Raw genomic sequence first — 26,894 nt, forward strand, 5'->3', positions numbered from 1 at the left:
TTATGAGAAGAGATGGCTACCATTTATATTGCTCTCCCAATCTTTCTGTTAATAAGCAAGAATAGATGAAGGTGACAACTAAGTTTATTATACATGACCTTGTTAATAAGTGGCCTAGACAATGAATCTATTCAGTCTTTTCAAAAACCTTGCTGGTGCCTTCACGATTATGATGCTTATCATGACTTTCACAGTTTAAAAAATGCTTTGCATACTGTCTTCATCTCTGGCACATCTCTAGCTGCTTGGACATGACATCTTGTACCTACTTGCCTTCCCTCCTGCACCTGGCCTTCTCAGATAACCACAAATTTTGTTTGCTAACTTCAGCTATACGTGAACAAGCAAGCCCACCGTAGCACAGGGAAGCCATGTACATCCATAAATAATATATATCATACTGATGCAAAAAAGTTGTCCATGTCATTCTGGAATAGAAAATAAATCATGGCTTTACTCCTTCAAGATACCTCCCCTTAAAAATTCCTCCACAACATCACTCAGGATGTTCTGTGTGCATGTATGCTGGATATCTGAGGTAAACTGGTTTCCTAGATCAAAAGCCCGCTCAAAAGCTGCAGAAAATTGTAAAAAACATTTTTAAGAGAATGATCTCACAAATACCCATCATTTAGGGGGATCCAATGTATCACATCAACTCAGCAGCTTAAGGACGGACTGGAAAACTGTTGAAGTTATGCATTGTTTGGCTTTAAGCTGTAATCCCAGGATTTGTTGAAATATATGGGTTTTCAGTAGACAGCTTTTTTTTGTGGGATCTTAAATTCACAGGTCCCAAAATAGGTTTCCAACTGTCAAATTTCTTACTTTCCAGGTTTTTATTGTTGCACATCAAGCAGTAATACTGCTAAAATACATGCATACATGTATTTTTATATGCATCATGTATGTATATATAAATACTGTATACATACATGTATGTATATATAAATCTATGTGTGCATGAATATATTTGGTTTAAGATCAGTAAGAGAAATGTTGCATGCTACCATGCAATTCTTAAGTTCAATGATATTTATATTAGAGAAACATGAGAAAACCAACTATATCGAGCTCAGATATACACAGTATCCTGAGACACAACTATTCACTTTTAACTAATTTCAACTAGATTCCACTCAGCCTCCTGAGAACTGGTATGTTAAAGGCATAATGCTTCTTCACTTTTCTTGTTTCATGGATGTACACACGCATGCAGAAAGAGAAACTAAAACATTTTCATTCACATAGATCTTTTCTAGTGGTACAAGTAACTCCAGACTGCTTACAAACTGTATGCAAATAGGTAGAGCATAAACCAAGAAATAAAACGTTTGTAAAGGGTTGCTAATCCCCCAAGAAAGCCAAAATAGCAAGTAAGACTCTTTTTTTTCTCCACTGATAGCAGCCAAACACGTTAAAGGTAAATCTCATGAGATGTGTTGCGTTTATGCTTGCCCCCTAAGTGTGAGGTATATAACAGTAACATGTAGGCTCTTCTTGGAGTTGGGTCTTACTGGTAGCAGACAAAAGCATAAGCCTCCTTCTCAAGCTTATCCTGAAAGCACCTCCAAAAAGGCCTACTTTTTGAACAAAGCTTCCACCACTTAAAAAGTACTCTCATTCAGGTTGCTTATAGTTTCAAGAATATAAATCTACCTTCCCAAACACTGAGTTCCCTGTAATCCATCAGCATTTCTGTCATGGACCTGCTACCCAATTGCCTTGCACAGATGGCTAAGCACAATGATCTAAGAGAGTTAATGGTTGGAATTTCAGAGGTTCCCAAACAATTTTTGTAGAAGGAAATTATATCTCACATCAGTGACAGTTCTGTGAAGAGCAGTATGTACACAAAATTGATTCAGATGGATTAACATTAACTGGATTTTCAAAGCCTTTAACAAGGCTCCTAATCAAAACTCGTCATTTTAACTACTATGGACTAAGCACAAGATATCAGCAGGAATCAATTAAAAGCTTTAGAATGCAAAAAGATTTCCAGCAGTGGTGCAGCTACAATGCTTAATACCCTCAAAACGTGATCAGGAACAGATAGGTGAATAAGCTGACAACATTTGCCAACAGAGTTTCAGAACGGTCCCAACTGCAAACTGACACTGAAGAGCAGTGAAAGGCTCTTCCGACACCACAGGCTTCCACCATGTTAGGTGAAATTCAAGATTGATGACTGAAGTATAGAAAGGAGGAGAAACAACCCTACCTACAGAGGCAATAATAAGCTCTAAGTTAGGTACTACTAACTTGGGAAAAGCGATTGTGAAGTACCATCCACCATGACTTCAAAATGTCAGTTCAGTGCTCAGCAGAAATCAAAGACACAAAACAGAATATTAAAGACCACTAGGAAAGGAGTAGAGAAGAACAGAAACATGTTATTATGCCAGACTATATGCAAACATTGTGATCTCATCTTAAGTGCTGCATGGTTATAATTATCACTCCCAAAAAAGAATAGAGAAATTGAGGTGTCACAAAACAGATAAAGTGTAGGTACAGACTGGCTCCATTATAAGATTCTTCAGACTGGAAGAGAGACAATAGAAGTGAGAATATGAGAATGAGGTTTCTAGAGTCAGAGTGGGAGATGTGATGAATTAAAAACAATTATGACATTTCAGAATAAATGCCTAAAAAAAATTCAATAAAGGTATCAACTGAATAAGTTTAACAGCAAATACAAGTATTTTCCCCCCAAACATAACTAAATCATGGAATTCAACATGCCATGGCAATAAGAGCCCAAAGAGCATAAATAGATTTTTAAAAAACCTAGAGAAATACCTGAAAAATACTGTATTCATACTGCATTCAGTTGCAGAAAACTGGAAGAAATCAGAGAAATAAATACTACAAGCTTGCCCCTCTTCCTTAGCTCTGAGTAACCACAGAATGAATTCAATCTTTGATGCAAAACAGCGGAGATGATGGAGTAAAGCAGAAATAAATTTCAGTATCTGCAGTGTGGATAAAGCACACCAAACACACAGCCCCAGACATGAAATTTGCAAGGTATGTTATCAAAACAGGTAATGTTTTTTAAACTGTTCATTAAAACAGTTTCCTTTAATTCCCAAAGTGTGTTGGGAATTACAGTTTTGCTGACAGAATGTTATCTCCTCCAAGACTTGTTTGCAGTCATTAGCTTGAACCTTTACAGTAACAGGAATACAAGCTCCAGAACAAACTGAAATCACTCCCCTCCTTTAAGAAGTTTGCAGATGACTGATGGAAGCTACCTTTATCCTCATGTGGCCATGCAAGGTTTGAGAACTCTTGCTCAAGTGTTTAACCTAAACACTTGCTTTAAAACTTGTACCACAACTTCCATGGGAGTGCCATCATTCATTGCAACACTGTGAATCCTCACAAGGTCTGATATCTATTCCATGAATTTGCATTACTTCAGAATATGCTGTTCTGTATGCGACATACTGCAACAAGAGATACAGCCCTCACTTTAAACAAAAACTGAAAGTTTCACTAAGTCACAAACACATTCCATACCTTTAAAGATCCATCAGTTTTTAATTGACAGTAAGTTGTCATTTCAAGAGAAACATAAAAGGGGACAGAATTGTCTTTGCTTCTACCACACTGGTAGTTTTTCACATCAAGAACTGTTCTAAATGGCTATTTTTTTGGTCAGCCAACTCTTGCACATTAATGTATTTGAATGGTGGGACTGGAGCTCTTGAATAATTTTACTGAAATGCATCACTGCCTACAGAACTGGAGACTTTCATTTATTTCAAAAGAGGTTAGTTTCCTAGATATGCTGGTTTTGAAGAGCCTATTTTTATTCTGTTCTCTCTTTTGTTGCTCTTCTTGTTCTAGTTGCACCTTTATCTGCCATGCCCTTTTTTAGTCTGTCCTTCACTGCTCTGACCTCTCAGAACACAACCCTGTACAATCACACCATCAGACATCTTTCCTCTCCCACTTCTCAGATTCTTTTCTTCCAGTTTTCACATTTCCTGTCAAATGTGAATAAAATAAAGGGCACCATCAATAAAAATAACTTCTTAAGCCATATTCATTTCTGTAAGGAAAAACCATGAAATAGTTGCCTCATTTCCACTCAGCTGGTCTTTTCCTCATCCATTGATTTTCTTGGTCAAGCACTGCGCTAAGTTTGAAACCTGGTGTAAACCTGGATTCAGGAACCCTCAAATGACATTACAGCAAGATTTTTCAACCTTTACTCCCCATTTTCCTAGGGAGACCATATACTATTTCTAAAATATCCACAAAATGAAAGTCAGAAGGGAAAAACTTATCACCATCAAGTTTTACTAGCTACTAAGAGCCTACAAGTTAAAAAAAGAGTAATAGCTGTACTGCATACAGCTTGTAGAGCCAGAAATTCAATGAGGATTTCTGAACATGGTAGAAATTCAGCAGCAAACAACTGAACAAACACCAACTAGTTCAGCTAGCAAACAGCAAATGGTTTTGGCACGAAGGGCCCAGTTCAGATGATGCCATCGCTACCACAGCAAGTACAAGATGAATAGGATCTCTCCTCAGAACAACATGGACAAAACCCTATGCCAGCATTTCACTCAGCAGAGGCCTTAAAGGTTACAGCTGAAAACCACACAAACAAAACTACTGAGATATTGCTGTTCCCCTTTCTCTTCACAGTTTAAAATAACAAATACTCCAGGTAAATGGCTAACAGCAAGGAAGTGAGAGACAACCATTAAAAAGATTGATATTGGTCACCACAGATATCAGCTTCTACAGTACTACATTGAATTATTTATTTAAAAGTTTCCATTGCTACAGAAGTGTCAGTTTAATTCACATCAGCTTCTTCACTCTGTGCACACCAACAATTGCCAGTGTGCAAAATATGCTTGAGGGGAGCCACACTACACGTAATATTGGCCAGAACCATTTGAACCTTTGTATGATGCCCATCCAAAAAGTTGGGTTTTTAAAAATATTACTTAATATTCCAAGCAAATTAAACCTTTGCTGTAATGGAGTCAATAGGGAAGGGAAGAAAGAAGTGTCTACAAATTGTTCTCTGGTCTTCTAATTTTATTTCTAGAGCTACCTTTGCTACTTGTGGTGGCACACATCTCTGGGAAACTTCTCATTTGGTAGAAAAGTTGACTCTGAGACTTTCTTCTTGCCTGTCCATGGGAATTCAGAATATTATCCAAACACAATCATCTGCTTCTACACCCACAGAATCCTTCCTGGTATGGCTGCACAACAGCCTGTGCAACACCTCTACTCCACTCCAGCACTTGCTAGAAAAAAGGGAGGAGCACAGTCAGCTGGAATGGTACTGACTGAGCTCAACTCACCTCCAGCTCCTCATTGCTGAGACTGCCACAGCATCACCAGCATCTCCTGCTGTGCCCCGTCAGCCTCCAGAACATTGTGGGTTCCAGAATTACACTGCAAAACTGATATATCAGCCAAAGTTTTATTTATCAGATTGCATATTATGCTTTCAGCATCATATTCTGTAAGTTTACTGCAATTCATTACCATCTTGAAATCTTGACTTTTTCTGGTACAGAAGTGATTGTCTATAAACCACTAAAACTTTGTATCAGTTCCCCCTAAATCCCACCCAGCAGAGGCAAGCACAAGCAGTATCATACCCTCTTGGTCAGAGCAGGTTTTGTCATTTACTCCAACAGAAGGTGACTGGAGCCAAAGAAAAGGAGAATAAGATGTCATGCTACATGATTAGAACTCCAGATCATTCTTTTACAGCACATAGCCATAAGTTTATAAGCACAGTAACAATGTGATCTTCCAGCCCCATTTCTGGACTAATTCACTTCATAGATCTTGCCTAAGTTAACTTCTGTTTCTTAAAGTTTCCAACGAAGTAAGCTACTCTATGGTTAATTATTCCTCATTGTTACAAACCTTATCCATAACTCCCAGCCCAGTGCTTTTAAGTTTCAGTTTCCCCTTACTGAAAATCTTTCCTATCTGGTCCGAGGGCCCCTCCATAGTTTCCACAACACAGAAATCAAGTCACATCTACACTGTTTCTAGAACACACTAACAAGGCTGTTCTTTCTGACATTTTCACTTGGAAACATCCTTTCCAAAGCCTCATGGGGAAATTCTCTGAACAATCGTCAATTAGCCATTATCCTTCCTGAATGGTTGATACTAGTAGCTACCACACAACAGCCACATACACAGGTAAGAAAACTTCCCAGCTTCTATTCATATGTTTACAGATTATCCCCTGCCACACCACTGCACAGTGAGCTCCTCAAGAGCCTACCAAATTCTTTCTCCTCCCAATACATTCCCCTCCTGCCCCAAATCACTGTTTTTCAGAAATTTTTGCCATGATATCAATACGGCCTTCACTGTTTATCTCTAGACAAATCAGCTTAGGCTCTATGTGCTATCTGTATAAAAAACCAAAATGTAGTTTCCTACAAAAATTTTATTCAACATATTAGTGAACAAAGCCCAGCACACTGTGCTAGTATTTGTTCTATGGCATCTTTAAACAAATAGGTTTAATTAACATTTTAATCTAAAGCTAATACCTAATCACAACAGACACCTTTGTGAAGTACACTTTTAATGACTCAGCTCCCACAAGGCACATTACTTCCAATTCCCAACAACATTCCTGCAATCCAGAAAGTCACTTCATGTCTTTCAGACTGTCAGACAAAGCAACACCTCTGACACATTTAACGCACCCTAAACCAGCAACATCCCTATCATGTTTGCCAAGTAGTATCCTACATTTACGATGCACTGGTTCGGTATATTGTGTGATAATTTATAATAGTTCATGACAGAACTGCAATAATGCTGTTTAAATTACGGTCAGCTCTGCAGTCATTCGTAAGATGTTACCCAAGGATTAATCTAGAAGAAAAATACGTATGTAGTATCTGGTGGAGCTGCAGAAGTAGGTCTTTCCATAGTTGTAAAATGAGAGGTTTTACTCTGAATATTAAAGTTGGTTCATAAAACTGGTCTAAAACAACTTTAATAGAAGCATAAAAGTTGTTATAATCTAAAAACTGAATGTTCCTCTCCCCACAGCTTAAGGAGGAAAAGAATAAGTACTCAGTAATGTTTTTTCACTGTCAAAAATCCAATTTTAGTAAATGAAAAGCACTTGTGGTATCTCTCAAACACATTAACACTTGTTTCTCATGGCAAATATGAAACTGGATAATGCCAACATGCCAGAGACCTGCACAGGATTCCTCCCCTCCATTTTGTTCTATCAATTTCTGTTGACGGGGAATAAAAATCACTTAAATAAGGATTCAAAGGAAAAAAGCTCTCCTTTTGTTATTAGGGACCTAAAATACCCTAAATCATGACTAAATATGCTTACCATTTCTTACCCTAATGCCAAGATTCAAGCATGGTCCCCTTACTTTCATAAACAGACTTTTGCATTTATCTGAGAAAAAAATTATGCCCTCAAGACATTTAGCCTCCAAAAAGTACTCACTGGTTATCAAATGCCAGTAACATGCCAACACCTGGTCTCATGGGTGCCATAACATGATGTTCTTGACATAAGAATGATGCTTCTCTACCTGAAAAATCAGCACCTGTACATTCGACTCAAGTATTGATACTGTTTTTCTATCAAATATCTGGGAAGTCTGAAAGCATCTTTAGTTTCATGCCTGCTCTGTAGATCTCAGTGACCGATGAAAAGCACTTCATCACATCAAGCGTGCACCACAGTTTCCTTACAGAGGGGTAGTAAACCTGCATACAAGTCCTTACATCTTCCTCAGATGCAAGTCATACCAATATTCCTACAACACAGATACAAGAACATGCAGGGGATAAAAAAAAAAAATTAAAATGAGCTATGAAAATCTGAATACTCAATACAGTACCCACTTCACAGCAAAGAGTCATGTTGGTGTTTCCTGTAGAGGAGGTTCCAGTAAAGTCCATCTAAAACCAAAGAAACTATTTAGGAAGAAAATCTAATGAAACCTGGCATTTCCAACACTTGTAGTTTTCTTTAAACGTCAGCAAGTGGAGATTTGTATGGTGCTCTTGAGCCTCCTGGGTTTGGTGTTTTTTTTTCCTCCTTCCTCTTCAAGGGATTAGGAAACTGCGAACTTGTCAGCTCCCAAACTGGTTTACATAAATCAGCCCTAATTAGAGACTAAGTCTGTTACAGTCAGCATCATGAGAGATCTTCACATTTCTTCGAGTATCTCAAAGACCACTATACTGCTAGCAGGATAGATAGAAAAGCACACCTATTATTGATCTTCAAATAATTATGGAACAGAACTCATGAAAATTATCAGTGTGAATGAAGTGATATATGACTAAGATTGTATGTTGAAATACATACTTCTGGAAAATTTTCCTGCCTTAGCTCTTAGTGGCAGTGCAAAATTTTATCATCGAAGCTAACTATGCAAAACAGCAGAAGGTCTAGCTTTTACAGCATTATGCAGGGACATACCAGGAAGTCTGTTTTTCAATGGAAGCCTATTCTGGCAAAAAAATCGTCCTCCATTTTAAGTACCACTGAGAATTGCAACACTGATTTTTTTAATTCATTCCCAGAGACACTTTATAATTTTTAACGCTTCACATCCATGTGATACTTAAATCATAATTAAAGAAACCACAAGGGTGATACTTCCAGCTCCATACGAGCTTGGAAAAACAGTCTCTAAAGTGACCTACAATATGCACAGCCTCACAACTCACTTTTATTAGTTTCTCCCTGATGAGGCTTCCTCTCCCCAAGACATTGTTCCATCATTAAGCCAACAGACGAAGAGAAGAAGATACTGAGTTCAGTATCACTTGGCTTTAAAACCACCAAGACAAAAATAAAAATGTACCCATTTATTCCATAATAAGAAACATGCTGGCTTGTATTTTTCTCCAAAATATTTCAGTATTCTTTTCTGCTCCCAACCCTCCACAGTACCAAAACATTCAGGAAGACTCCTGCATTTTCTACTGTAAAACACATTAGTTTGCCTCTGCCCACTTTCCCTCAGAAGGGGCTGAGAACTGATGTGCCACCATATTCCTTGTCAACATCCCTGCTGCCCCTCCTGCGCTGGAAGGCAACACAACAGGTCCTGCACCATTAATTTAACTCTTCTGCTCACAAGAAAGCTGCCGCCAGCAGCAGCTACCAGCAAGTTAGCACCCATAAAACTTCGCAAAAGTTTGCTGGAATTGAGGAGTATGCTCACTACAAAATATTCTGTCTCCAGTGCTGACTGTTTCCAAAACCTGTCTCTCACATGGTAACGTTGAATCAGGCAAGAAAACAAACATTTCCACTACCTCCTTAATGCTGAAGCCCACTAGTTAGAATTTTGTTCTTTGGGATGATGCAGAAAATACCTAAAGCAGCAACTCTTCAATAGGTAAACAGCATGATATATCATAGATACTATATAAACTGATTTCAGTGAGGTACTGGACATGTACCATTTCATATTGGAACACACAAATTCTAACTCCCAAAATTTTCTTGCTTTTCACACAGTCCTAGACAGCCTAGCTTGCCGAGTTAAGACCTTTGAGACCTCTAAACATGCATTTGTGCATTCACCTCCAAATGCCCAGGGATGCATTTGCTGCCCTATAGACAAGCATGGCTTGTTAGACTGGAACGAATTTATAGTAAGAGCCTGATTTGCACACACAGTAATACACATGTTACTGAAAGGTGGTTTTCTATTCGATACAGTGTAGAGAAATAAAAGAGCCCCAAAAATGCAATAGCAACACCGGCTTAGCCAGTACCCCAACAAGTCCTCTGGGACTGCAAAGCACATAGCCGGAGCAGTGGCTGTCACACAGGGAAGCAGATGGAGGGAAGCCTAGCATGTTGCCAAAGCTTGAGGCCTGTGAGGCTACACAGGGAGAGCGTATGCAGAAACAGTGTGGAGAAAGGAACTGAAGTGCTCACGTGGGGACTGAATAGTAAATCATTCTGATGCTAGGGCAAGTGTTGAAGCCAGTCCTAAACCAGAAGGCATCAACTATAAAGAAGGATGTAGGGCCCTACTAAAATGCATTAGCAAGAACACTAGTTCACTAAACCCGTCCGCTGTAAAAGTGAAAATCCTTTATCTGGACAAATCATGGAGCTTAAACTTTGTACAGAAAGTATAATATGACTGAGAACCAAGGAGACATTTGAATTCAATCATTCATATACATATTCTGTTAAAGAAAAAGATTTTACTATGTACACTGAGTCAAACTACTTAGAAATACAAAGACCCACCTTCCTTTCAGAAGATAAAACTTCCAGAAAGACAAACAGTCATATAAAAGTCTAGTAAGTAATCAAGTTCAAATGAGAAATAGTTGCCATTAACATGAAGGTTTCTCAATAGTAGAGGCTATTTAAGATCAAGCAAGTTCTAATCCAGTTGCTCCTTAACAAATTAATTTCAGAGTAAAATAGAGCTGTGGTGCCATTCTGTCAGTGGCAGCTGTGTTTTGAAAGGTTCTTGCCACTCCCTTACATCCCCAGACATTAATTTCTGTGCTACAGAGGTGTCAATCCAATTGTTTGCATGTCTGTGCTCCAAGTTAGGGTTTCAAGGACTATGCCATTTAAAGGAGAAAATACAAACCAAAATGAAAACAGTAAAAATATCCCAATAAAGTACTTTTTAAAAATACAGCAAGCACCCAAAAAGCTGAAGTGACAAGCTAAGAGAGAAGTAGCAGCAACATCTTAAATTGGATTTTCCCCTGCATGGAATAACACAGAGTCACAGCTTCATAAGAGAAAAATCATTCATGTCTGGCAAGAGACTGCCCTCCCGCTTTCTTCCTCCTCCCCTTTTTCCAAGTCTTCCCTTCCCCAACAAGAAAACACCCCACCCATGCCTAACAAGTTCTACTTTCCTCCTTAAGAGCTTGGAAGAAGTATACAGAGTGCAAAACCAACAAAAGCTGGAATCACGTCATTATTTTTTTCTGGTTTTCAGTAGGAGGCAAGATGGAACTCCCTGCAACTTCCACTCCAAAACAGAGACGTAGCAAGGAGGGTAGAATATATGGGGGAAAATAAGAGGAGCACTGGGGAGAGCACAGAAGGGAATGTTGACACATTGGTTCAAAAAAAAAAAAATCCCATAAAAGGATTTTCTTGGGGGGGGGGGGGAAAGAAGAAGAAAAGGATTTGAAGTTTACTATATTGGATAAAGAAAACCATGTTACTATGTTTGTGAAGTGAAATCTTTTGGTCTTGTGCCTCTATTCGAACAGGTATATATCATGACAATTCAACATTCCAGACAAACAACATAAAACATTGATATGGAACAAGGCTGAGCTCAAAAGACCAGCTTTGACTATTATTGTTGTGGCTTTTGATTCAAGATACATAACACCTGCTGTAATGTGTAAAAACAGAGGAAAATCTGGTGGGTTTACTTGTTTAAAATAGAAACTGATTGCTTCATGAACAGCCTACTTACCAAAGCATGATTTTTATTTAGAAATGTGCCATTTTCCATAAACACTAGAGAATGCTATGAGGAGGTCTGCAAGATTTTTTGGATGGAAAACAGGCTATTGATACGACTGTCAGAGACTACATCATCACAAGTCATCCTACTCTCACTTACTTCAGCCACTGAACAATTTGTGCATGAACACAAGTGTTTAATAAAAAAATTAGACCTACCATGTTCTTTTCAAATTCTCAAATACAAAAAAAATCCTGCACCTTGAGAAAAAACAAACCCCTTCCCCCAAAAGACTATGAACAGAAGTTTAATTATGAGACATACAAGACATGAGCTGTTAAAACCATATCCCATTGGCTTTGATTTACTTGTCTTGCATATTCTTTCATGAAAGTAAATCAGCAAAAAACCCAAACATTCTTTTAAAATATATAGGTTTCAAACAAAATTCCTATTTCAGTATTTTCCACCTAGCTTGAGATAACAGAGCTGCAATTTAAAAGCTAAATTCTTTAGACCTGAAGACACAGGATGAAATTCTTGCCTCAACCTAACAGTTTTACTATCAAGATACTTGAAGCAGCAAGGAATCCAGTTCCAGAAGTTTGAAAGGATGCAGTAATGCTATTTCTCTCACACTGCAGCAATTCAGGAAACTTAACAAGCTTATGACCTTACGAAGCTTACAGGCAAGATGAACTGTACAAAAGCTAGCACAAAAAAAAAACCCCAACTGTAGGTTATAAAGATAGCTAGTCTAATGAGAGCTTTGATCATTTGGGCTCCCTATGTCATAAACTTCCCATAGTTCCCTACTCCGTTCCTTGCTAACAGATTATGTTCATGCTCCTTTATATTACAATCAAAGAAACACGTAAGGAAGGTATTGCAGAATTACCAGAATAAACTGGTATCAGATTACTATATGATGTAACTCCTACGGTGGGCACAACAGAAATAGAACTTGAGGCAGAGGTCCCAAATAAACTTTGGGAGAGTTCATACATCCAAACCTGCCCAGATAGTCTTCAAGACTTTGTTTATTTTCATGATAGAAGAATGCATAATCTCATTTAAAGTTTTCCCTCATCTGCCAAGAGGAAAAAAAGAACACACAAACAAAACAACCTCAAACCCAAAGACCAAACACCAAAACACACACATATTAATGCATTATGAGCACAAACCAGTACTACACACCTGAGCTTACATGCATGTTCCACATAAACACCTGCTGTTTAGGGTGTTGCTTTGGGTACCTATGACAAACTATATTTAACATGCACCTGTGCTTTTCACCTGTCCTCCTCCAAATAATTCAATCCACAAGGATATTAAACATGCAGAAGAATTTCTATAACTATCATTTTAATTAATTCATTACTTCCATTCTACTGATAAAATTTTTGGTTTTTTCCAACTCTCTTAAAACTAAAAGCACTGAACCTCAAAATATGTCTTCATAAAAGCCAAGTCCACTAATTCATTAGAAACGTAACTTCTGATGTAGGAGAAATGAAAGCAGGAGCTTGAAGTATTCACTCATCAAAACACTTGTCTTCAAAAAGTGTATTAACTCTTGCACCTGCATTTGGAAGATGTAAAATTTATGTACTTTTCTACTTTTAAAAATACCTAGAAAACTATATAACAATGTATTTACAGAAAACAAGTTTTAGATGTGACCTCCAAGACTGACACTATTTAGGAATGAGGAAAATATTTCTGCAAAATATTTCTAAAGTATCTTACCTAAATGACTTCATGTTTGTACCAAATACACGATGCAACATAAAAGCTGCATTCTGTTCTTCAAGGATGTATTTTATTTCTAAATATAAAATAAAACCATTCTAAACTGTCAGTGCAATCTCACACATCAGTAGCATGTTTTAATGATGGTTTCGGCTCATTCAAGAAATACATAAGAACAACTAATTTGAGTGTTTTAGTAAATCTGAAAGAACCTCTAAGATTTCTAGAACTATCTTCACCTGACCTCAGTGTTTAACAAACTTCACACACAGTAAATAGCAGCAGTAAATGCTAAAGAATCATAAGAATTAATACTCCAGTGCAGAAACTATGTTTGATTTTTCTTCTAAGTTTCTAATGCTCCCAGGATTTTAAGAAGATTATACTTTCAAGTGACACTGTCTACTTGGAATACAGTCAATTTAAAAAGAAGCAAAATGGATTTACATTCATTTCACATTCCTCAGCTTTCCTAATCCTTCTGACAATTTTTACAGTTTTAAGAACCTGGCTGCAGTAGAAGCAGCAAAGTAACTACTCACAGAAGAAAACAAAGTAAAAAGACTAACACAATGTATTTCCTTGAAACTTCCTCACTTGTACTAATACTGGATAAAGTATTTCTTGACAAAACCTTGATTACTATGTTGATAAGCATTTACGTAATTTTTTTAACCAAGTTACTATAAAAACACATGGACTCAGGGAAGACAAAGGAAAAACTTTTTTGTTGTTGTTCTTTCAGAGTGGAACAAATTACATCTTCTAAAAATTGAATGTCAATGGCTGGAAGCCCAAATCTGTTTCATCTTTCAGCATAAGGACAGGAAGTAAGGTCACTGTCAGCTTCTAATTGAAAACATCTTCAAACCAGACTTCTGCTCTAGCTCAGGATTTTATTCTGTGACATGCAATTTCTATTCGAATGTATCACACAAGTTGGTCTCAATTCAGCACTAGCTCCAGTTTTAAATACAGACATCCACTGGAGAAGTTATCTAATCAGAATCCAGTGCAGCTGATAAACAACCATCTTCCTTCTATTCAAAAAGTAACATGATATTAGCCCAGAGGAGCCTGCTACATAAATGCTTGGAGCTTTGGCTCCAAATAATGATGAACTAAATCATTGTGGCTTTGTGGTTGAGCAGTGCTCACTGCAATCTGCATACATGAGGTGGAATTTATTTACAATAGAATTACAGGCCACAGGAAAAGGTGAGACAGGCTCAACATCTAGTCAAGTTCGCACCCAGCTAGAAGAAGAATAAACAGTCCCCGCACCACCCTGCAGTATCAAACAATTGCCTTTAAATGAGGAAAGAACTTTTACTTGGAGAGTATCCACACACTAGTTCCATACACTGTTGGCTGGGGAGCAAACAAAAGGAAACTCTTCTTCTTCTGTAAGAAATTATACCAGTTTGATTTTCTTATTCAGTATGAAACACTCAATAGGAAATGGTCCAAAATGGTGTGAATTAAGAAAAAATACACTGAAAACAAAACCTGTAGATTGTATCAATACTAAAAACATCTTTACCTGTATTGTCTACCTGTCCTATGTGACCGTTTATTGTCAGGTGCATTTACAGTTCTCAAACACATCTTACCAGGCACCCGAGAGTTTTCTATTAAAACTGAGCCCAGTTATCCCTTTAGAAAATGCCCTATGCAAGTGCCTCAGTTCCTTCTGTGTAGTTCTGGGGAAAGCTCTAAAGTGAGGATGCTCAACTCAAATACACAGGGGAGACACGTAAACCTCCAACTTCCCAATATCAAGCAGCCCTCTTCTTACCACAGCACTTCTCAACTAAGCCTTCCATCACCAATACCCTAATCCACATTCCCAATTTCACCCACTCCCACAGTGGCCCCAGCCCCGAGAGTTATCTTTGCTGTTCTTTATTTCAGTATCCTCCCAATCAAAGTTCCTATCCTCCCTCTCTCGCTCACCCTGTCACACCAACCGATTTCAGATGAAGGGCACAAAGACTGCTCCCCATTGTCTTACCTGTCCAGAAAGGCTCTGTCAGGACACACGCACTGCACAGGCCATTTTCGAGTCACCAGGTGGGGCACCCGCTGTCTCTCAGCTATTGAGGACCAGACGCTTTGCATTCTCCCTTCAACCCAGCCCCAGACATGTGCAGTACATACAGCACAGGCAAGTGAAAGATTTGGTCTAGTGTTATTTATTTGCTCAGTCTCCCAATTACGTTGCATCACTTAAGACCTCTTCCTTCCACCATCTCTCCCTTCACTAAGGGCAAGGGTAAATCCTAAATTCTGTGCCAAGATGAACAAGTTCTCAGCTTGCTCAACTATGCATTTCACAGAAATATTAATAGTTTTGAGCACTAATACTGCCTCTCTTTCCATCCCACCTGTTAGATACATAAATGCTAATAATTCAGTTGATGAATAAAGACATGAAGAATCACACCCACACCATTTACTTGTACCTGTCCTCTCAGTGATAATCTATGCAGTATTATAAAATGCTTAAGAAACTGAACTTGCACCGAGACTAACTTAAAAAATTAGTGTGTTCCTCCTGCCCATTATTACTAAGGATAAAGTCACTATAGCAAGGATTACAAAATATTCTTTGAAACCTTACAAACCTGTTAAGCCTAAAACCAGTCATTCAAAAGTTAGGAAGTATCATTACTATGAAATCCTAACTGAGCTTTTCTCTGCATAAACTTTATGACACAGTATTTAACTGTACAACCACAGATTGTTTCTTCACTTGAACAGAACACCAAAGTTTTCAGTAATGAACAGGTATCAGCCCCAATGTTGCAGTCTGCACAAATTATATTAGTTGTAGAATCTCACAAAAACAGAATTGCAAAATATTGCAGGTCGTCAACAACTCCAGTGACAGATTGTATTATTGCCCCAAACGATGTATTTCAGGGTTTCATTATCCCCCCTGTTAGAAAAAACAGCATTCAGAAAACCTGTCTTGTCCACTGCAGTTCAAGTCTTCCACTTCTTTTCTCACTCAACATAAACAACCGCTTATTACACTTCTCTTTGTATTTACCTTTTATACATTTGAATAAAGTTTTGTCCACCTGCTTTTTTTGTTCCTGATTAGGCAACCCTATATTTCTGTAGCCTGTCTCTTTCCTGAAGGACAAGGTCCCATACTAGACACAGCACTCCAGCTGGAGCTTTTCTGCCACTGAAGAGAATGAACAAGTTATTACACAGGATATGACAAAGACCATGTGTTCATGAGATCCAGCACCACTGTGATCCTGTTGAATCACATTCTGTTTGTGATGCACGATAAACACCAGATCCCTTCACACAGCACTGTTGCATTGCCTATTCCCTCACCCTACAGCTGTGCAGGTTTTTCAGCTCCTTCAGTATGATACTATTATGCATGTTCCCTACTGAAAAGCATCTGGATTTTCAGGCCCTTCTTTTACTATGTTTCCAGCATTCTTCCCATCTCCTCCCCTTACCTGCTGGTGAATTTTAGCCTCTTACCTCTATTTCAAACCACAAGACTAGACACACTGCCTTGGCCAGATGGCTAAACCAATTCAAAAGTCTACACAGGGAATTAATTAATAGAAGAGAAGCCTCTCTAAATCAGAGGGGAAAATGGAAGAGGACTAAAATGATTAGAAAACAGTTTGTGTGTGAAGAACAAGCAGGTAGGGAATGTAGGCTGAAACTGCTAAAACTGAAAGCAAGCAACAAACATCAGCAACTATAAATATGAGTTCTTTTTACAAAAATTTGATTAAACAAAATCCTACTGCACTGTCCACACTCTGATACAGCATAGTACATCTTCCCATCTATAAGCCTAGGTAACTCTCACTAAAAAGTCTTAATATGGTAAATGCACACTGTTAGACCACCACCTGTTACTTTTTATTTGCTTACAAATAGTTTATTTCTTACACTTCTTTTCTGTGGATTCAGGTTCAGTAGACTGGTTTATCATCCACTGGATCTTCACTGTTCTAAAGACAAAAGTCTTTGGCTTTCTGATGAACTTTCCTTTCGTGCTCCCTGTTACTGCATCTGAACACTTCATACTGTTTTGAAAATCAAACAAGGAATTACATCTAAGAAATTACATTTTACAAATGGTGAAATTAAGAAAGAAGGTCAAATTCTGAGTGCCTAATTTGAAACACTAATGAGTATTTAGAATTAGAGACACAACATCTATTCAAGAACAACTCCCCTTGACTTCTTTGGCAGCTGCAAACACTCAGCATTTCTGCAACACAGATCCCAGAGGTCTCACGTCCAGTAAATGAGGAACACACAGCTAGTGACCACCTGTGGGAGGCTCAGTTTAAGCAACTCGCTCACATCACCAAAACTCTGCAACAGCAACACAATTCAATTGCCTAGGAGAGCATTTAATTACATTAACAGTGAAACCTTTATTCAAACTTCCCTGTCCCTCAACTCATTGTGGTGGGTTGACCCTGGCTGGACACCAGGTGCCCACCAAAGCTGCTCTACCACTCCCCTCCTCAGCTGGACAGGGGAGAGAAAATATAACTAAAGGGTCATGGGTCAAGATAAGGACAGGGAGAGATCATTCAGCAATTACTGTCATGGGCAAAATTGACTCAACTTGGGGAAAATTAATTTAATTTATTGCCAATCAAATCAGAGTAGGATAATGAGAAATAAAACCAAATCTTAAAAACACCTTCCCCCCACCTCTCCCTTCTTCCCAGGCTCAACTTCACTCCCAATTTCCTCTACCTCCTCCCCCACAGCAGCGCAGGGGTATGAGGAATGGGGGTTGTGGTCAGTTCATCACACACTGTTTGTACTGCTCCTTCCTCCTCTGGGGGAGGACTCCTCACACTATTTCCCTGCTCCAGTGTGGGGTCCCTCCCATGGGAGAAAGTTCTCCACTATCTTCTCAAGAGAGAGTCTTTCCCACGAGCTGCAGATCTTCACAAACTGCTCCATCATGGGTCCCCCCCGGGGTCACAAGTCACACCAGCAAAACTGCCCCAGTGCAGGCTCCTCTCCCCACAGGTCCACAGGTCCTACCAGGAGCCTGCTCCAGCATGGGCTTCCCACGGGGTCACAGCCTCCCTTGGGCATCCCCCTGCTCCAGCATGGGGTCCTCCCCAGGCTCCAGGTGGGCATCTTCTCCATCGTTAACCTCCACAGCCTGCCTCACCATGGTCTTCATCACAGGCTGCAGGGGAATCTCTGCTCCAGCACATGGAGCACCTCCTCCCCCTCCTTCTTCACTGACCTGGGTGCCTGCAGAGTTGTTTCTCTCACATATTCTCACTCCTCTCTTCAGCTGCAATTGCTGTTGTGCAGTTTCTTTCCCCTTCTTAAATATATTACCACAGAGGCACTACCACCACTGCCGATGGGCTTGGCCTTCATCAGCGGGTCTGTCTTGGATCCAGCTGGCACCAGCTCTGTCGCACACTGGGGAAGCTTCTAGCAGCTTCTCACAGAAGCCACCCCTGTAGCCCCCTGGCTACCAAAACCTTGCAGCGCAAACTCAATACACTCCTTCATTTCACACCTTTGAATATCTGCTACAAAAGGAGCAAGAGCTTCATTTGCTATCCAGCACCCATTTCTCCCAGGAGATCAGTTTTGTACACAACGCAATGAGGGTCCTTGTCTGTGTGCGGGTATGTGTACGTACAGATATTTATGTGCAGGTGCCTATATAGCTATATTATCTATATGGATATACACTTTGTGATCATGTGAGTATAGGTGTACCATAACTTACAGGCATAGAAGTTTAAAATTGTACAGATTATTGTAATGCCAGTATTTCCAACTTGCTGATTTTTGCCTTTGCAGTCTTCATATGCTGCCACAATTTCTGTGGAGAAAATTTTCCAGTTTTTAAAACAAACTCTGAAAAACACTTCTGTCACAAGGCTGAAACGTGCATATTCACGAAACGTTCAACGAGTAGCAGCAGATTATCATGCTCCTGGCTGAGAAGAGAAAAACGGCCAACACACTGAAGCCCTGGGTTCTGTGTCAAATTCTGGAGAAAGCGTCCCAAAGCAGTGGGCACATGCTTGCTAAATTCCAAGCTTCTGTGGCTGCATCGCTTCCAGTCTTGTCCCAGTCCCTTATCGTCCCTATTTCCCTATTTCCAATTCTTCTTTTCAACACTATTTTTTGGAGGTTTATTTTCCTTTTTTAACCAGAGTCCATCTGTGTTTCCCAGTGTGCTTATCCTACTACCAGGCTGCACTGCTTCTTTCTTCTAGGTTTAACTTCTGCATTGCAGTTTCCCCCATTCACAGACCTATTTCCCACTCCTGATCTAATGTCTTGCGTCCTAGTCTTCATACCCTCCCTGCCAGTTCTAGTTTCTTTCATCTCACAAACCCTCTTGCAATTTGTGCATCTCTTCCCCTCCTACTCCTACAACTCCCAGGTTTCTGCACACATCTCATCAACGAGCAGAACAGTGACTGGAAAAGATCCATAGACCCTTCTCTTACTCCTGCTGCTTAGCTAGCGTGGGATGCTGATTTAGTTCCTTCCAAAAGCCTTCTCTCCATTTTCCCTCTTGGGCCTAATGCAATCAAGTACCACACCACAAGGTGTGGTTCCCCTAAAGTTCCCCTACAGTAAGTAAAGCCCTCCATTACATAGCACAGACATGTCCTTAACACAAGGCAGGCAGGTGCCAGTTCTCAGTCCTAAAGCTCAATCCTGTTCCACTTCTGCAGCAGTTTAGACAGACTTCCACAGGGAAGTCCAATCTTTCACACATCATTTTGGGGTATGGGAAGCATGCTCAGTACATCTGTCCAGGTGGCATATATATCCCCTGGTCAGTATTAATAGATAGGTGAGGTTCCATGAGAACAGGCTATATCCAAGTTTTAGCAGACAAAAAAAAAGCATCATCTCTATCTCAGTCATGTGCACCTAAATTCAGTTGTTACAAGCTTTTGAAAAAAATCACTTTCAAAGCAGCAGCAGAGAAAACACCCCCGTCAGAGCAGACACAATCTGCCAAAGTTTAACTGCATGCTCCAAAGCGTAAGGGTATTAAAGTTGTTCAGAAAAGAAGCTGGCAGAACTCAAAGCAAAAACCATTGTTTTCCTCTTGCCTCAACATCAGAAGTAGCTGAACTCTTTCAACTGACATTTTGCACAGGAAAAAAAAGCTTCAGCCCATAGCAAAATGCACAATTTTAAAAATTTCAGTTGAAACAGTTAAGTTTGTTCTCAACTCCACTGCAAAACGGTAATATTTCTTACAAGCATCTTATATCATCTTACAGCTTTTTAATAAGAGCTAGCACAATCAGCTCAGTCTACCATTTTCCAGTATTTATTCTGTGCATTTTACATGCAATTAATTACACTGGTGTAATCAGCGATGTGCGTTCTGATGGTCAGTTGTACCTTTTCCCCATCTCATGTGTTAGGAAGAAGACACCACTAATCCACTGCTCTTAGGAAAGGTTTTCCCCTCATCTTCCAGAACAGCTGTCTCCAATAACATCAACAGCTGAAAACACAGCACATATAGGGAGTGTCAATCAAATCTGTTACTGAGCTCATGTGTGTTTAGCAACCATTAAAGAAAAGCACAGAAATATATGGCTCTTAAAGAGATTTTAAAAAAGAGACATCATGCAACCCCAGAGTGTAAAACTAGCCATACTAACAAGGGCTCCATGAAAGTGTGATTCTTACACGAGCCAAAAAGAAATTAGGTCTGCATTGTTCATTTAATGCTACCAATCAGCTTCACTTTGGGGTTATAAGACAAAATTCGAAAGACCATTTTCCTATTTCCTTTTGGCTTTTTACTTACACATAGGTTCCCAGGACACACTCTATTTAATAACTCTTATGCTATTAGTGTTATTCATGCTGTATGCCACAACAGGCCAGGCTGGAGACACACTAGTAGTTAAGGACATCATCCATAATAACTCTTATGCAATGAGTGTTATTCATACTGTAGGCCACAATGGGCAAGGCTGGAGACACACTGGTAGTTTAAGACATCAGCCATAAACAGATTTACTTTCAAATGAGGGAAAACCATGTCTCCCACAGTTGAAGTGAGACTGTATGATTAAGAAGCCTATTCTGCTTCACTTCTCTCCCAAGCAACTCCCCACACACACACTCTGAATTGAGAAATAAGAACTGGGTTGTCAGAACCTGCCACTTACCACAATCATCAGCTTCCCAAGACCTCTTGGAAAAGATTTGTGCTGCAGCAATAATCACTGCTCTTTAATGTGTCCAGTGCCTGAAATCTATTACCCAAGGTAGGTCAAAGCTGTTAAAGCCTACTTTGTTAAAGGCATGCTATATTTCAAGTCCCAGCCCTGCCTGAGAAATTTAAGACCTTGCTTCACAGAGAACAAATGTCACTCACAAAACAGACACATCTGAACAAAAAGCTGCACTGTCCACTAGCTTGTTTAGCATTCTAACTTCTTGAAAGAACATGCAAACAAAAAACACATTTCCTCTGGCAAGACTACAAGTGTAGCTTGTAGACACGAGGCTGACATAAATAAAGCAAGCACAGCACAGAAAGCAGTCTTAAAGGGAATCCTCCAACCAGATGGGTCTTCTGTGAAAATGAACTGGAAGCAAGCTTGACAAGCTGAACTGGCCACAAGAGACATGATGCCAACTCAAGTGTCTGCAACACACTCATGCAATTAAGTTGAATAAACAATATCCTGCAACTGTCCCATAAGGCAGCTACATCTGATTCCTTGCCTGACCTCCACAACCTGTCTTTGGTCCTCGCGTCTCAGAGGAGACTCACTGCAGACTTTTCCAAGTCCGGCACATAGCTCTCCTCTCTCCCATGAAAACAGCACAGCAAGGCAAGATAAATCCTCCTGATTGTCAGTGCGGGAGTTGCACAGATTGTGCAATGGAACAAAAGCACAAACACAGCCTAGGCTGAGCAGTAAGACCTTCCCAGAGCCTGACCAAAGCCCTGGTTCACAGAGGTGCTCAAATGCATGCCTACCTTTAGCACACTAGCAGCCTATCCACATATTAAGAGTTCAGCATCTGCTTAATTGTAGAAGCTGAAGCCCTGATTCAGCGACATGTGACTTCAGTGGGAGCTGGATCAAGCATTCCAAAACCCAAGTTGATTTACTACTAAATTATCTTAAGTACATTCACTTTGCTATTTCAACTGCAAGCAAGTGGCTGTAACAGCCATTCCGCTCTTACTGTATGTCTCTTCTGCATAACTCAAAGCTGTAGGAGTTTGCTCTTGCTGTTCCTAAACTGGTCAAGACCAAATGGCACTGAAAAGCAAATGAACTGCACCCAAGAGAGATACTCAGGGAGTTGTAAATCTGTTGAGCAATTAAGTGAATGTTGTCCAAGCCTACTGCACATGACCAGTACACATCTCTCCTGTTTCACACCACCCATTATACCATCAAAACATTTCAAGGCTAAAGAAAATATTAGGATAAAAGCTGTGTCCTAATTTTTTAAATATTATGGGCCCAAACCAGAGAAATCAAATTCCTGTCATGCCTTTTAATAAAGCATTTCTTCCTAACCAAAAAGGAATAAAATATTCTTGTTCTCTGCAACCTGTGGTCTTTAAATCTCTGTGATCAATGGACCATTTCTGGGATGTCTAACAAAAAGCATCCTCTGAAGAGCAAGTCTGCTCTTTGTATACTAAAGTTCATTGTACATGATTTACATACCCAGTGGAAAGAGAAAACATAGAGGACTCGCAAACTGGAACAGCTCAAAGGCTCCTGCCCTAGACCGAGCAGGAAAGCATTGCTTTGGGCAAGATCTGTTGTCTCTAAGTGCTCTCTTACAGCAGCCCAAACACTAAGTTACATAATATTTCTACCACTGCTTTTAAGTTATACAAGAATGCACAGTAATCACACAAAAGTTTACAGAAATACACACCAATGTTTAATTAAGAACTACTAAGTATTAGACGAACAATTAAACAAAAGCCTTCACTGACTTACTATGAAGATCTAGAAAAAGAAACCTGGCCATTTTAATCCCAAAGAGGCAAAAACACCCAAGCAAACCTCCAACATACAAACCTACTGCTTTGTCTTCTCCTGTTTGTACGCAAAGCCTGTTCTATTTAAGAAAAAAAATCTCTGAAGCTTACTAGAAATTATCAACTTTCGTGTAGGCTTGAAATGGAACATCTCTTGTTGGCTACGAGGGCAGATGGAGCAGAGTGTAACTTCCCTGAAAAGCTAACAGGTCACCAACAAAACAGAAACTACTTTCTGAAGTGGAAATAAAGTATTATTAAAAAGATAAACATGTTTTATAACACCAAGGTTTCTTAAGTACCAAACAATAAGCACCACGATGCTTGTGTTGAAATAAGAGTCAACACTAGTTGGTCCACTTCATGAAATAGGTTCATACAGGTTCTTATCACTCCTTACCACTCACTGATGTTGATAAAAGTGTATTACTTTATACCTGTTATCTACCAAAAAGAAAACCTATAGTCTCAGCAAATCTGTCCCTTTCTATGAAACAGCAGTTGTTGCATTTTTTAAAAAAAGTATTAAAGATGAACCAAGTGCTATGGGAGCAGAACCAAATGAGACATCTTTGTGATTAAACTGCTTAACTACAGAGTAATTTTGATGTCTAGAGCCACTGGAGAAAAGGAGACGAAAAGGGGGTCACTGATGCCTGGCTCTTTTGAAACATCTACTGAACACACACCACCCTCCGAAGCCCCGACAGTCCTCTGCACACACAGGTCACGCCACGGCTGTGCTCGGGAAGTCGCATTGTGCGTTTCGAGGGGCTCCGACGCTTCCCAACTGGAAAGGCGAAGGAGAAGCAGCTGCCCTGCGCCCCGCAGGTGCTGCCACCGCCTGACACGGGGCACCCCCACACACCGCGGGCGCTCCGGGAGCCGCGGGGGGGGGGGGAAGAGGGGGGGGGGGCGCCGCTAAGACCGCAACTCCGGGCGACCACCGGACACCCCACACTCCCCAAACATCGTGACCCCCGCGAGGCCACCGACACCCCCTCCCCACACCGGTTCTCTCCTTCGCTGACACAGAACGGGTCCCTCCGCCCCCCCCCCCCTCCCCCCGCGTGGGGGCTGCCCACGGCGAAGCCCACGGCCGCGCTGTGGCTGCGAACAATGCGCGCGTTTTCTGGCGGAGCTCCCCAGCGGCGCCCCGCGCAGAGGCGGCCCCCGCCCGCCGGCACCGCCGCATTGTTACCGGCGCCGCCTCCCCCCGCACGCGCCCGATAACGGACACCGGGGACGGCTGCCCCGGGCGGCAGCAGCGGCCGATCCCCCCCCCCGCACACCTGCCGCCGGCCCCCTTTGTTCCCTTACCTGCGGCGGGCGAGCCCCGCAGCGCCGGCACGGCGAGCAGCAGCGGCAGCAGGGCGGGCAGCGCCGGCCGCCACCGCGCCGCGGCCGCCGAGGCCACCACGAAGCGTGTCATCCCCTCCATGGCACGGCACGGCACGGCTCGCCGCGGCCCGGCGTCAAGTCATCGCGGCGCCCCGCGTCCCCCCCCACCCCGCGGGCTGAAAGGGCTGGGCGGGCTCGGCGGCTCCTCCCGGGCGCATCCACCGCCGGCGGGGCTGGGACGCCCGCGGGGGCGGCGGGGGCCCTCCGCAACACCCCCCACGCCCACCCCGTGAGGAGTATTCACGGGGGCAGCGCCGCGGCGCCGGCCGCCTCCCAGCAGCGGCGGCGGGGCGGGAGCGGGGCCCACGGGCGGGGAGGCGGAGGGGAAGCCCCCGCGCTGCGGGACAGCGGGGCTCCTCGGCCGGCCGCGGCGCTCGCCCGGGCGGCTACGGCCCTTCACGTGGGAGGCGGCGGCAGCCCCGACCCGGCCGCCCGGCGCTCGCTCGCTCTCCTCCCTCCCTCCCCGCCGGCGACGCGCTAACCCCGGCAGAGGCCGGCCCGCGGCGGCGGCGAGCGCAGCGGGGCCGCCCGCCACCTGCGCGCGCCCCGCCGTCCGCGTCTGCGCGGGGGCGCGCCCGCCCCGCCCCCTCCGCCGCGCGCGGGCGGGCGGGGGCGGGGGCGGTGGGGAGGGGTGGAGCCAAGACCCCCCCTGCCCGCTCCCGGGGGGTGTGAGGGACCGGGCGGGGCCAGCAGGCACCGCCCCCGCCCGTGGCCGGCCCGCGGGGCCCCGCCGCCCCTCCCTATCCCCCTTCCTCCGCCCGCCCGCCGGCCGCGCGGCGCCGGCCGCCTCCCTCCCTCCCTCCCTCCCGCCGCACCCCGTCTCCTCGCTGTTGACCCGCCGCGCGCAGCCCGGGAAGGGGCGAGGGAGTGGGTCACCCAAAGGCCGCCCCCCCCCCCGGCCCGGCGGGAAGGGCTGAGGGCCCGGTTGGGTCCTCGGTGGCTGCTGGTACCTGCTCCGTGAGCGGGGCGGCCCCGGGGCCCGCTGGGGGTTTGCGTGGGGCATCCCTGTTCCCTGCCTGTGCTCCGCCGTGGCGGAGCGAGGCCGGGAGGTGCCGTCCCTCAGCCCGCTGGCCAGGCCGAGGGGTGCCCGGGGACAGGCCCTGGCTTCCCACAGGCTGCACGCGGAGTGTGTGGGGCTCAAACAATAATAAATGACCAAGCGGAGAAGGAGAAAGCGCAGCGATGAGGGCATAGCTACGTGGCAGGACATCCACGCAGCATTAGTGTTGCTCTAGGGGATAGCGGGCACAAAGACAGGGGAGACCTTTTCACCACAGGGCTCCTCCTGAGCCCAGCTCTCCTCAGGGCCATGGGTGAGTCCGGCAGTCACTGAGGAGCACCAGCAACAGCTGGGAAAAGGTCCCGCCAGAAAGTGAGCTGGGCTCACCTAGTTTCCAGCTGCACTCGCAATAAAAAGGACTAACAGTATATCAGGGGGGTTCCTAACGTTGTTCTCAGCACACATTGGTCACAACAGATAGACCTCGCTGCCAGAGAAGGATGGAAGAGTGAAGGATTCATCTCGCTGACATACAGAAATAAAGCGATACCCATAAGCTTTAGCTGTCCATCACCCAGCGCACTTCCCAACACAGTATTGCACAGACAGCAAGGGAAAATAATGCATGGCAGATCCTTGGCAATGTAAATAAGCAAGGCTGAAATCAGCCAAACTACATCAGCTGAAGATGTGGCTCAATATAGACACGGTGAGTAAGGGGAGGGCGTGAAATCTGAAAAACCTCCCAGCTTTAGGTTAGATGTTTTCAGGGTCAAAAAGTCCGCGGATGTGCTGTCTTTGGCGAGGTATCAGAGGCAGTCACTATGATGAGTACTTCAGGCCTTCTAGCACGAGACCTGTACTTTCATTCTAAAAATCACGGTCAGTACGATATAATTTTCTTTCATTTTGTACAGTGGAGAGATGTTTCACAGAAAATTTCATGGGTGATTACAACCTATATATTAAAATGAAACTAAAAATTTGAGCTATAACATGCCATGCAAAGATGTTAAACATTGCAAAAAGACCACAGTGGGACATACCCTGCCCCCCTCCCCCCCCCTCCAGTTTTCAAAACATCTAACAAAAACTGAATGAAGAAAAACTTGCACCATTTATTTTTTTTTTTTTACCTGAGCAAATAAAAAAGAAAATCAGGGCCTGGGGATTGTTTCTGTTACATTAAATTGCTGATAGAGAGAAGTATGTC

The 26,894-nt window shown here is 42.4% G+C and overlaps 1 protein-coding gene across 3 annotated transcripts in view; it reads right to left on the bottom strand.

The window, feature by feature from the left end:
* KIAA1549 (KIAA1549 ortholog) overlaps window positions 1–25,168 on the bottom strand; it is a 154,614-nt gene extending 129,446 nt beyond the window's left edge. For all 3 annotated transcript variants that reach the window (XM_074871830.1, XM_074871831.1, XM_074871829.1), the window contains exon 1: window positions 24,601–25,168. In XM_074871830.1, coding sequence (XP_074727931.1) covers window positions 24,601–24,721 — 121 coding nt within the window. In that variant the 5' untranslated portion in view covers window positions 24,722–25,168. The remainder of the gene's footprint in view (window positions 1–24,600) is intronic.
* Between the last annotated feature and the right edge of the window lie 1,726 nt (window positions 25,169–26,894).

This window comes from Strix uralensis, chromosome 5 (genome assembly GCF_047716275.1).
Source record: "Strix uralensis isolate ZFMK-TIS-50842 chromosome 5, bStrUra1, whole genome shotgun sequence".
NCBI lineage: Eukaryota > Metazoa > Chordata > Aves > Strigiformes > Strigidae > Strix > Strix uralensis.